General features: G+C 56.9%; 1 protein-coding gene and 1 long non-coding RNA gene across 2 annotated transcripts; one reads left to right on the forward strand and one right to left on the reverse strand.

Moving 5' to 3' along the window:
- Nucleotides 1-2,251: 2,251 nt before the first annotated feature.
- Nucleotides 2,252-5,021, reverse strand: FOXD2 (forkhead box D2). The gene has a single exon (XM_003954368.6). The coding sequence runs from the start codon at nt 4,805-4,807 to the stop codon at nt 3,320-3,322; it is 1,488 nt and encodes a 495-aa protein (XP_003954417.4). The 5' UTR covers nt 4,808-5,021; the 3' UTR covers nt 2,252-3,319.
- A 2,359-nt stretch (nt 5,022-7,380) lies between these two features.
- On the forward strand, nt 7,381-10,841 carry LOC129143718 (uncharacterized). Its single transcript, XR_010153998.1, has 2 exons — nt 7,381-10,442; nt 10,607-10,841. It is a non-coding gene; the product is annotated as an uncharacterized LOC129143718 (long non-coding RNA).
- Nucleotides 10,842-12,541: the final 1,700 nt, after the last annotated feature.

Here is a 12,541-nt window from a genome sequence, read left to right on the forward strand (position 1 = left end):
TTCTGGGTATTTTTCAAGGCCAGCTGGGCATCAGTGGCTTCTCTCTGACTCCCGGTCCTCAGACCGCAATCTTCTCTGGCTCAGGTCTACCCTTCTTGGCCCACTGAGAAACTGGGGTCTGAGTCATGGGTCTGGAGCTCCAAGATCCCTAGAAGCCCCTATAAGGGTACATCTCGCTCTTGTTCCCCAGTCCTCTTTTTTCTACCTTTTCCTGATATGGATCCTCCAACACACATAGACACCAAGCAATATGCTCAGATAAATTCACACACATACACACACACACACACACACACACACACACACACACACACACAAGGGTCTGCTGCTTCTCCTATAAATAGCAGTTGTGGAAGTATCTCATCCAACTATCCACCATCAGACATAATTCTGGCTGACTTAATTTTCTCCTCTAAAGAGGAAAAACCAATTAATAAATCTTTTACGTAAACCTCCGATCTAATATCTGGGAGTGACATATTCATTGTAAATGAGATCACATAGCTACAAAGTGCTTTACTGACAGCACACGCACACACACACACACACACACACGCTCACTTGTGTGGGTGCATGTTCCTTCAGTCACAGTCACCCTTCCTCAAGTGAAAATAAACGAAATTAAACTCAGAGAAATTTAAGTAGACGAAGCAACCAGCCAGAGACCTTCATCCCAGTATCAGCAGACGTTTCTCCCTTTATACCATCCAACCTAACCTTACTTTGCCTGGACCATTTGATAAAATGGTGGGAAGGTGGCCCACTCCGTTTGACCTCCCTCCACTTCCACAGTCTCTCAACAAGGAGAGGGTTGCCTTGCCTCTGGCAAAGGGACTGCGTGTACTCTTTGCACCTTGAGCCTCATCTCTTCTCCACTGGTGAAGGCGATGAGAGACTTGGGAACCCCAAACAACCCTTCCCTAGCTCTGGTGTGTTCTTCCCACCCTAATCCTGATTTTGACACCCTTTCTACAGTGGTCTCAGTCCTCCACCTCTTCCTTCTTTTCTACTATTGCCAGCTGCAGGGATCCTAGCTGAAGAGGCCTGTGTGGCTCACCTCTCTCAAGTTCCCTGCATCTGGGTCTCTGACCGTGCCTTCTTCCTTCTCTGTCTGTCACTTCATCTCCCAACCCTTGCCCTCAACATGTGTCTGTTTTCTGTGAAGTCTACACTGCCTCTTCTTGCACCTCTGTTTCTCCTCTCCTATAATCTCACTGGAATATACAGAGAAAAGAGCTAAGCAATCATCTCTGCTTCACCCAAAGATCACCTCTCACTCAACACACTGGCAAGTCTGGCCACTGGGAGTCCCAGGCATAGGCAGAGAGCTGGGAGACTCAATGGGTTTATGGAAGACTCCAACCAGACCAATGGATTTGTACTCAGGCAGTAGCTTCCAGCTATGAGTCTTGCTCAAGGGATGGGAAGTTTTACCTTGAGTGTTACTCCACTGACTCTTTCATTCAGCTCATAGTGCCCCTGTAACCCTCTTGGGCTGGAGGAAAGAAAGGTTTCACAGTCCCCAGTCCAAGCCTTTTACTCTGTTACATGTGTTAGGGGGTGGCGGGGGGGACAGGGGATTCCAGACAAGGCCCTAAAGCCGCCAGGGAGAAACCTGTCTCCTCTCAGAGACAGAAAGACAGCAACTGAGAATCACAAACACACACAAAGACATGTTCACCAACATACATAGAAATAATAATGCAGATATTCTGAAATACAATTCACACACACACACACAAACAAAAAGCAAGGAGCTGTGCCGACCCAGACAAACACAAAAACGAATCATAAGTTCCATAAAAGCCCTTCACTCAGAAACAGAGGCATACAGAGTACACATCACCAGATATATTCACCTTAAATTGTACTTAGTGGGTAGAGTGTTCATGAACCCTTAGCACCCAGATCTGCCCAGGCCATGCCAACATCCAAACTAGAAGGACATGAGAATCCTCAGGTGCATTGGAAACACAACCCCAGGCAAAACTCCAGGCAACAACCTTCTTAGGACTAGAACGAAAATGAAAGTGCTGGAGAGGCCACAGGCTTCCCAGAGATTCGGCCTCATTAACAGCTGAAGGCCAAGACCAAAGTGCCCCTTGCATCCTCTAAGCTCAAACCCCTCTCTGCCTGCTTGGGCTGCCCAGGGGCCTTTCCTCACTCCCCCTCTGCTGGGGAGCTAAGCTTTTCTGGGACAGCCCCATCAGGGGCAAGGGAGTGCAGGCAAGCAGACAGAGCTGGTGACTGCTGAAGTTCACATACATTTATTCAATTGACACCAATGGGGAATAGGGGGCAGACAGATTTTTCTTTTCTTCCACACAGACCATCAGACGATTTCACAGAGTTTCCCCACAGTGGAGAAGTTTAAATCAATGCACACCCAGTGGACAGAGAACGCCGAGAGCAGCCCGCTGTACAGATATTTACACAAAATTATAGGACCCCCTGCCACAGGGTGTGCCCTCGCCCACTCCACCCCCACCTCTCGAGTCCCTGGCCCAGACCCTTCTCTTCCACCCAATCTCATTGCCTTTAGCCACAATAAATATCACAGGGCCTGGGACAGGGTGGAACACTGACAGGGTTGCTGGCCGGAGATGGCTGGACCCAGCCAGCCAAGGGAAAGGAAAGAAATTCCTTTAAAAGCACCCAAACACAAAAGAGAAAGGATTTTCCTCAGTGGAGTGGGATCCAGGGTTTCTGCAGGGAATATAAAGACCCCCTGCTTCACCTCTCCGTTCAGCTCCGCCTGCGTAGACACTGGTTTAGCCTTCAGAGGAAACGAACTTCCTTGGAGAACAGCAAAAAAAAAAAAAAAAAAAAAAAGGTTGAATTTTTCTTTTAAGCACAAAGCAGATAATAGATGTCTTTAAATTATAATATTGGACAAGCAGGGTCTCAACGTTGGGGAAGAAGTGAGAGGGGAAAGGCAGAAAGGGAGACCCTCTGTTGGTGTTTCTGGCGGGATCCGTGGAGCCTGGCCAGGCATCTCTCCCGGAATGTGTTCGCCGAGAGGCGCAGAGGCAGGGAAAAAAACGAAGCCCCCACCCCCCTGCTTTTATTTCTCAAACTGTAAAGAATCTTGGCCTGCGACTTCTTCGCGTAGCCCCGGGCCTGTCGCCCTGAGCGATAGAGCCCGCTTAGTCCCAACTATCTGCGAGATTCTGTGCGTGGAGCCTGAAGTGCCGTGTCACGCGTGCCGGCCCAAGGTCTGGAGACTTCATAAATAGACTCCCTGAGTTCCGCTGGGACCGCAGGAACTCCCGGGAGAGGCTGAGGAGTGCGGACCTAACCGGCCCTGGGCCTGCTGCGGTCAGAAGTGGCAGCCACTAAGGCCGGCGACTTTGCTGGCAAACGGGGACCCTGAGGACAGCAGCGCGTCCCCGGGATGCGAGAGGCGAATGTGGCCAGCAACGGGAGCCAGGGCCGGAGCAGTCAGCATGGCCAAGACCTGGGCTTGGCCCCCAGGACCCGCGGCTGCCGCGAATGGCGGTCCCGGAGAGCCCTCGCCGGCGCCCGGGGGTGCTGCCCCGCCGCCACCGTGGCCCATGATGTGGTCTATAGAGAAGGAAGGCCTCTGCCCTGCCCCGGCGCCCCCGCCGCCTGCACCACAGCCCGCGTCCGTCTTGAGGCCCTGGCGCAGAAGTGCGGTGGGCAGACCCGCCGCGGTGCCGGCTGCGGGAGGGCTCAGGGACGCCGGGTAGAAGGCTTTGGCGCAGCCCAGCTCCGCGCCCAGGAAGGCGGGCAGGCCTGCGGGGCCCGGGCCCGGGCCCGAGCCTGAGGCAGGCGCAGGAGCTGGGGCCGATCCCGCGCCTGCGAACACCGAGGCCGTCGGAGGTCCGGGTGGAGGCGCGGCGGCGCGGCCTGGGGGTACCGACAGCTGGCAAGGAGCGGCGGCGGCTGCCGCGGCGAAAGCGAAGGCGTGCGGGTGCGGGTGCGGGTGCGGGGCCGGCCCCGGCGGGGGTGCGCCGTAGGCTGGGAGAGCCAGCCCGTAGCCGTAGCCGTAGGCGCCGTAGGCAGCGAAGCCGGGCAGGAAAGCGCCGGGGTCCCCCGCCGCCGCGGCCCCGCCACGCAGCAGCAGCTCCGGGTGAGGGTGCGGGTGTGGGTGCGGCGGCGGCAGGGGCTGCCGCTTGAAGCGCTTGCGGCGCCGCAGGAAGCTGCCGTTGTCGAACATGTCGGCCGACTCCGGGTCCAGCGTCCAGTAGTTGCCTTTGCCCGGGTTGCCCGGCTCGCGGGGGATCTTGACGAAGCAGTCGTTGAGAGAGAGGTTGTGGCGGATGCTGTTCTGCCAGGCGGGGAACTTCTCCCGGTAGTAGGGGAAGCGGCCGCTGATGAACTCGCAGATCTCGCTCAACGTCAGCCGCTTCTTGGGGCTCTGCAGGATGGCCATGGTGATGAGCGCGATGTACGAGTAGGGCGGCTTCACCAGCGGGCTCCGCGTCGCCGCGCCCCCCGACGGCGGTCCCGGCCCGGGCCCCGCTGCGCCGCGGGCCGCCGCCGCGCCTGGCCCCGGGCTCCCCGCTGCGGCCGCCGCCCCCCGGGACGCCAGAGCGCGGGGCTCGCCGTCCGAGCAGCCACCAGACTCCTCCTCGTCCTCGGCTAAGTCTGCCTCGGCTTCCTCCGCGGGAGGCTCGTGGCCGTGGGGGAGCACGTCCCGGGGGGCGCGGGGCCCGGAGCGAGCTGGGAGCTCCCCCCCGCCGCTGCCGCCGCCCACCACGTCTATGTCTGCGTCGGCCTCGGACAGCGCGGCCGGGGAGCTCTCGGAGGACATGATCTCGCAGCAGCAGCTGCCCAGGGTCATGGTGCCGCTGCCGCCGCCGCCGCCACTCTCCGGCTCCGCTCCGGCAGCGGCTCGGGCTCGGCCGCGCTGCCTCTGGGGCGAGTGCGTTTTGCGCGCGGGCGGGGAGGGGGCGGGGGACTGAGGCAGGCAGGGAGGGGTGTCCCCCGGCTCCGCAGCGCCCCCTGGCGGCCCAGCTCGGCCGCGCTCACCTTCCAGGGCACGACCCGCCGGCGGCCCCCGCCACTACCCCGGGAATCCGAGCTGGGACCCGCCGCTGGGGCGCAACGGAAGGAGCTGAGGCTTTCCCTTACCTGGGCGGGCCTCAGCCCCTAGTCCTCTCGGGGTGGCAGTGGTTGGTGGTTGGGGATTGTCCCTCCCGCCTAGCGGCTGCCTAAGGCGGAAGAGCTGCGGGCTAGGGCGGAGCTCCCTGGGCGGGGTGGGGCGAGGCGACAGGGGCGGGCGTAGCGCCTCCGCTGAGGGACCCGGCGGGAACAAACCGCCGCCGCGGCGGGAGCTGGGCTCGAGTGGCCGGAGGCGGGCCCTTGTCTTCGCCGCCGCTCCTGCACCGTGTGCTCCCTGAAGCCGCCGCCTTCAGAACGCTCAGCCCCTGGATGTTAAGGCTCACTCGGGCGCCAGCCGCAGCCAGGGAAGTGGCGGCGGTCCCCACCTGTCCTCTCCCCAAGGCGGCGCCCGGGCCACCGGGCCGAAGCGCAGTGGGAGCGCGAGGCTGAGACGCCGGGACCCACGCCGCCCCAGCGCGGCCCGCCGGCGCCCACCCGAGCCCGCACGGCTTCCAGCCCGAGGGGAGACGCATTCGAGTGATCACCAGGAGCGAACTTGGCGCCCGCAGCCTTGGGCCTGGGAGAGGTGAGATTGCGGCGGCGCCCTCTCCTCCCTCCGCTGTCGGGCCCGCCACCCCTCTCCGCGCGGAGAGGCCGGGCAGAGCGCCGGCCGCTGTGGCCGCGTTCCCGGGGCGCGGGCCGGTCTACTGCTCCGAGTTTGCCTGTTCTCCGACCCTCTCGATCTCGGCATCCGTTTGTCTCAGTCTCTGTGACTATCTCACTCTCCGTGAGTCTCTGTGGAAACGGCATTTGTCTGGATGTCTGTTCATGGGCCTGGGAATCCGCTTAATTTCTCCCTCCCCTCTCCCTGGCCCCAGTTGCCCTGAGGACTGGACACCCCCCACCTTCCTGGCTCCCAGGGTTCTGGGCCCCACCGACAGGCGGCAGGACCTCCTCCGCCCCCTGCCCGACACCCCCTCAGTGAACCCTGACCTCCACCAAGTGTTGCCTTCATCTCTCAAAAGTCTTGTGCAACTAAGGTTGGCCCTGTGCCTTGTTTCTCGCTAGCCGGGTTCCTGCCCATCCTATTAGACCTCTTTCTCCCCCGGCCTCCCTCCAGGACCCAGAAACAAGCAGCTTCAACACAGATTGGGCCCATTTCAGCCTCTGGGGCACGGAAGGGGAGATGGGCGCTGGACGTGAGCAGGAACTGAGCGGATGCCTGGGCTGCTGCCCCGACAGCGCCGCACAGTGGCCAAAGCTCGGGCGTGCGAGGCCGGAATCCCAGCTGCCTCCGCTGTAGCAAGGCTGTGTGACCCTCATTAGGTGACTTCCCCGCTTCGGAGCCTCAGTTTCCTGGTCTGCATAGTAGTTAAGAGCAGCGACCTTAAGTCAGGCTCCTGGGGTTCCAATCCTGCCTTCACTACTTACCCTGTCTGTCACCTTGGGCAAGGTTCTTTGCGCTTTGTTTCTGCCTTTGTAAAAATGAGGCTAGTAACACCCACCTCAGAACTGATGTATAAGTGTAGCCATATTCTAGGCCATTTAGGAAAGGGTACTGAGAACACTTTGCAGTTTCATCTAACAGCAGCCTCCAATCTACGGGATAGCCTGGTGTTAATCCAACTCTCCCATTCCACAGATGGAGCTACAGAGGCCCAGGATAGGGAGAAAGAACTCACCCAGGCTCCTGCAAAGAAATAGAACAGAGTTGGGTTGCAACCCTTTTCACAGAATCCTCAAAATAGAGTTCTTCATCCCCCCAAGGTAAGGGCAGAAAAAAATGGAAGGCAGGTCTGACTACTCATGTCCTTTGAGAGGAAGTCGCCTGGGCCCCCTCTGGGACCTCTGACCAAGGGGATCCATTTAATGTGCTGTTCCAGCATAAACTGTCATTGGAAAAAAGAGAAATCTCGTCCTCAAACCATGGACAGCAAATTGGACAGGGACTAGTAGCCCTGGAATTGGAATTTCCTGGGTGACAGACTGTCCGGGGAAAAAGGTCTTGGAGAGAAGCTTCTTGCATGAGTCCAAGGAAACTCACATACCTAGGGTTGCTAGATTTAGCAGATTTATTTTATCTGGCAACCCTACACATACCTCAAGCTTGCTCTTGACTACATGGATATCTGTCTCACACTCCCAGAACCCCACTCACAGATACCCCACACCACGGACCACACACCAACTCCAACCCAGCTCAACTCTGCTAGTATCTAAACAAGTGGAGAGAAAAACAGTGTTGGCGTCATCCTACTCCATTTCACCTTCTGAATGTCCTCATTTCTTTTTTTTCTTTTTCTTTCTTTTTTTTTTTCTTTTTTCTTTTTTTTTTTTTTTTTTTTTTTTTTTTTGACTGAGTTTCGCTCTTGTTGCCCCCCTGCTGGAGTAAAATGGCCTGATCTCAGCAGCTCACCACAACCTCAGCCTCCCAGGTTCAAATGATTCTCCTGCCTCAGCCTCCCAAATAGCTGGGATTACAGGCATGCACCAACATGCCCGGCTAATTTTGTGTTTTTAGTAGAGAGGAGGTTTCTCCATGTTGGTCAGGCTGGTCTCAAACTCCCTACCTCAGGTGATCCACCCGCCTCGGCCTCCCAAAGTGCTGGGACTACAGGCGTGAGCCACCCTGCCCGGCCTGAATGTCCTCGTTTCTAAAACAGCAAATGGGAACCAGTAGCTTCCTTCCTTGCCAGCACTCCCCTGGCTCCCCAGGCTTCGGTCAGGGTGAGACTAGCCAGGGCACTTGCTGCCCAAATTTCCTGCTTCAGAGAAGAAGTTCTACCAAGCAGCTACAGCAGCCAGCCCTTGCCTCTGCCTGGCCTTGCTGCACATTCACTGCTACTGAGACCTACACTGGGGAAGGGGAGTACAGAATCCCCAGCTTCTGCTCTGCAGGGTTGGGGAGGGAGAATCCAGACCCTTCACATACATACTTTTTACAGGAGCGGAAACTGAGGTCCAGGAGATCATGTTACTTGTCAGGCTTTTGAGGGGCGCTAAGCTGGGTTGGACCTACGTGTCCGGGTTCCCAGCCCAGAACCCCTCTGTTTATCCAAATAGCTGTTTCTCTAACCGAGCTCCTCTCTGTATAGAGGGATTTCTAGTAGCCTCTCATCCCTTCCAAGGTTCTGGGCCAGTTTGTTTTCAACAGTGTCAGGAGTAAGCGCACTGGGGACTGGGAGAAGGGCCACCGCGGGATTCGGAATTTATTTCGTTTTCTTTGCTTCTTCTGTGACCCTTACTTCTTTCGCCTGCCGGCTCAGCCTGTTCGGCGTCTTGCGCAGTGCCTGCGATCCCGCGTGAGTCCGTCGCTCCCTCCGCGAAAACCTGGACTCTTTCCCAGAAGCCTTGGGCTCCAGCACCATGCCTGCTGCAGCCGCCAAAGAGCGGGAAGCCACAGGCTCTGCGGGTCTTGGTTACAGCGTCTCTAGTCGTGCCCGGCCTCCTTCTGCATCTGTTCCACGGCCCGGCCATCTCCCTCGTGCAGCCCAGAACAATTGGGAGGAAGCGTTGGCGGGCGGAGGGGGATGCCTGTTGGGCTTTTCCACTAGTTACTGAGTGTTTTTTGCGAAGAGTACGTTGCTATCAGTGGCGTCCGCGTCGTCTCTCCCTCTCTTCCTTTTGGTCCCCATAAATGAGCTGTTCTCGGCTCTGGGAAAGAAAAGCCCTCCAGCGATTATGCGGATCTAATTAAGTCAATCAGGAAACTGCCGGAAAGCGGCACTGGCTTGAAGCGGAGTTTGTTCTGGGGCACAGCGGAACGATTGCACGCGGCCCTTTCCAGCGGTTCGAGCTCGGCCAGCGCCGGGCTGCAAACGGAAGCCTGAGCTGGGCTTGGGGAACTACGCCCGCAGACTTCTCTAATTTTATTCACAAAACTGGACACCCTCAGGGAAAGCGGCAAAGCCGGCGCGAGCCTCCTTCCCACTCTGGACCTAGCTGCAGCTCCAAAGCGAGATAGCTGTCTAGCCTCAGCCGGTACAGCTCCCGGCCCCTTTCTCCACCCGGATCTTCGGCTGCTCAGAAGCGATCAGCTCCCTTAGCCCAGGTGGGAGGCGGGAGACTCCAGATCCTGTGACCCGCGGAGGCAGACCTCAGACATGTTCCCCATGCACAGAAATGACTGGGGCTCCAGTGTGTGCACCTTCAACTCTGAAGCCCACCTGCCCACTTCAGGCGCTGGCGCGGAGATAACCACCATGAGTCTGCCGGGCAAAGTTCGAGAGTGAATTTACATCTTCTCTTTCCGCTACTCCTGGCCACTGTCCCCTCCCAGCCCCATCTCCCCCGCCCCCAGCCCTGGACTATGTGGTAGGGGAGTCGCTTAAGCACCCAAGTACTGCGCGGTTGTTGAGACCAAGGCGAGCTGCGGAGCCTGTGGGCTGTTGTTCGTGGGAAGAGGGTTGCGACCTCAGGAGAGACCGAAAACAGCGCCACTTGAAACCCGCCGGTCCTGAAGATCACAGAGTTCCCGGAGTGGTAGGGAAGGCTCCACGCTCTTGAGAGCAGAGGCGGCCAGGGGCAGTGGGGGACGCTTCCAGGCATCTGGGAAGGAGAACTTCATGTCTAAGTGCGCTCTTGTGGGTTTCTCGGCCCGCTGGGCCGAGCCTCTCTTTCTCTGTCCTCATGTGTCTGTCTTCTGGACAACAGTGGCTCTGTATGGCGGATTGCGACCCTGAGTGACGGGCGCCTGTCTTGCATCCTGTGTCCTGTGTCCTCCCCTCCAGACCTCATGCTTGGTGTCCACAGAGTGGACCCAGGACTGCCTGGAAGGCTTATCATTCAGGCCCGCGACTTCCCCCCAGAGTCTGAAGCCTTGCGACCTGGTCGGGGACGACAAACCTGCTCGGGGTCAGCAGCGAGACCCTAGTGGGGAATGAGGATGGGTGAGGGTGCGCCTGGGTTGAGGGTCTGTGACTGTAGCATGGAAAAGGAGTTCATGCAGGGATCGCACTGAGGGACAGCCAAGAGTACTCCAGCGGCAGCCTCCCTCCTACCAATTACACGCCGCCTGCTGGCACAGTGGCACCTCGGGAACAGGACGCCCTTCCGGGCCCTGAATTGGGGCAGCGCAGGAGGGAGGGTGCAGAGCCATAGCGACCTGTGTGTACCATAGACATGGACATGCGCTCACCTTCACGTGTAACCCTTCTGAGTCCCAGACAGGGTAACTGGCGAGGCCGTAAGTACCCTCGTGGGGGCGGAAATATTGCCGGGTCCCTGAGTCCTCTGGGCAGATGCAGAGCCGCGTAAGCCTCATAGAAGCAAAGCCAGGGGAACAGTGGGAGCTCTGGCCTCGCGGTGCGGACGCTAGTAATGGATTCCTGGGGAACAGCGACCTCTGGAGGAGCCTCTCATCCACACAGAGTCAGGTACTAAAGGACTGGTTCTGAGACAAAGCACCCTTTCCTCACCCTACTCCCATTCCACCCGCTTGGAAAAGTTATCCAGAGACTTTTAACCTCCGGACTCCACTCTTCGCTTATGTTTGCTTTTTTTTCCAACCTGTACCCACGCTTCAAAATCCCTGCTCCAGTCCTGCCTCTTCCAGAAAGAAGCCTTCTGGCCAGCCCAGTTCCTCTTCCCCTCTTCCTGTTCTGAGCTCATTCTCAGGCCACACTGCACAGCCAACCTGCTTCCTGCCTGCTCTTCTCCAAAAAGACTGTGAATCCACTCCACCCACGCCTTGTGTTGCATGCTGGGCATGCCGTTCCCTGCCCCAACCCACCCCACCCCCCAGTGAATAAAGACTGAAGTTATTCATTCCAAAATTGGACTGTTGATTTTTCAAAGTTAATTTCACCGATGGGGAAATTGAGACCCAGAGAGAGGGATGACTTGCCCAAAATCACACAGCAGACTGGTAGCAGAGGTGGAACTAGAACCCTACACCATTTCCCAGGCCAGGGTGCTCTTCATCTCACCTGGATGGGGAGCAGGTAATTTGGGGAGAACTCACTTTGATGGGTGAGACCTAAATTGAGGTTTCACACTGGAGCGGGGAATGCAGGAGGAAACTGAGAGAGTGGTCATTGCTCCAGGATGAGGCAGGGAGGGCAATGCTGTGCTGGGAGGCCAGACCCTTCTTTCTCCCATCCTCAGCCCAGATCAAGCTACTTGGAAGGACTTCACATTTCAGGGGTTGGCTGCATTTCTTACATCAGCAAGTGGGCAGGGCTAAGGTCTGGGAACAGACTCAACTCTGGAAAATACCACCCTCCCCCATCCACCACCACCACCCAAGGGAAGGAGGAGCTGAGAAACCTCTCCTGCTCATACACTCAGAGGGCACTGCTGAGACCCCAGATCAACAGGAGGCCTTCTGGTGCTTGCAATTCAGTTAGTGGAAAAGGTGGAAGTGTGATTTGCATGAGGCTCTAGTGATACCTGCTCAGTAGCCTGAGGCCTTCTCAGAGCTGCATCACTTTCTGTGTATAGAGTCCTTGTCTGCACAGGATACCTGGCAGCCTGGCCCCTACCTGCTTGCCCAGCCCCTACCTCCAACTCCTGTTCTCTACTCACACCTGATTTCCTCTTTCTTCCCTCTTCACCTTTGCAGGTGGCTCACTCTTGCCTGGCTCACTTCTAATCCTTCCTAGTTAATTTCACACATCAAGTTTGTGAGATGCTTTCCCTGACAACACTCCTGCGCTCACCTGACTCCCACCTCTGTGTTCCTGAAGCTCTTAGCTCCATCTGTTTTTGTTACTTGTTTTTCAGTCTGTAGATTTTATTATAGACCAGGAGTCCTCAACCTTTTTGGCACCAGGGTCTGGTTTCATGGAAGACAGTTTTTTCCACAGACCAAGGTGGTGGTGGGCAAATGATTTTGGGATGAAACTGTTCTACCTCATATCATCAGGCATTAGTTAGATTATCATAAGGACCACGCAACAGGCGGGGCATGGTGGCTCACACCTTGTAATCCCAGCACTCTGGGAGGCTGAGGTGGGTGAATCATTTGAGGTCAGGAGTTTGAGACCAACCTGGCCAACATGGTGAAATCCCGCCTCTAGTAAAAATACAAAAATTAGCTGGGCGTTGTAGTGGGTGCCTTTAGTCCCAGCTACCTGGGAGGCTGAGGCAGGAGAATTCCTTGAACCCAGGAGGCAGAGGTTGCAGTGAGCCGAGATTGCACCACTGCACTCCAGCCTGGGCAACAGAGTGAGACTCCAGTCTCAAAAATAAATAAATAAATAAAAAATAAGGAGCATGCAACCTAGATCCCTCACATGCGCAGTTCACAATAGGGTTTGTGCTCCTATGAGAATCTAATGTCGCCACTGATCTGACAGGAGGCGGAGCTCGGGTGGTAATACTTGCTCACCCGCAGCTAACCTGCTGTGTGGCCAGGTTCTTAACAGGTCACCGGTTAGGAACCAGTTAGTGGCCAGGGGGTTGGGGATCCCTGCTTTAGACTGTGAGCTCCTTGAGAACAGGGCTCATTTTGTGTTCATCTTTATCTTTCCTC

This window comes from Pan troglodytes, chromosome 1 (genome assembly GCF_028858775.2).
Source record: "Pan troglodytes isolate AG18354 chromosome 1, NHGRI_mPanTro3-v2.0_pri, whole genome shotgun sequence".
NCBI lineage: Eukaryota > Metazoa > Chordata > Mammalia > Primates > Hominidae > Pan > Pan troglodytes.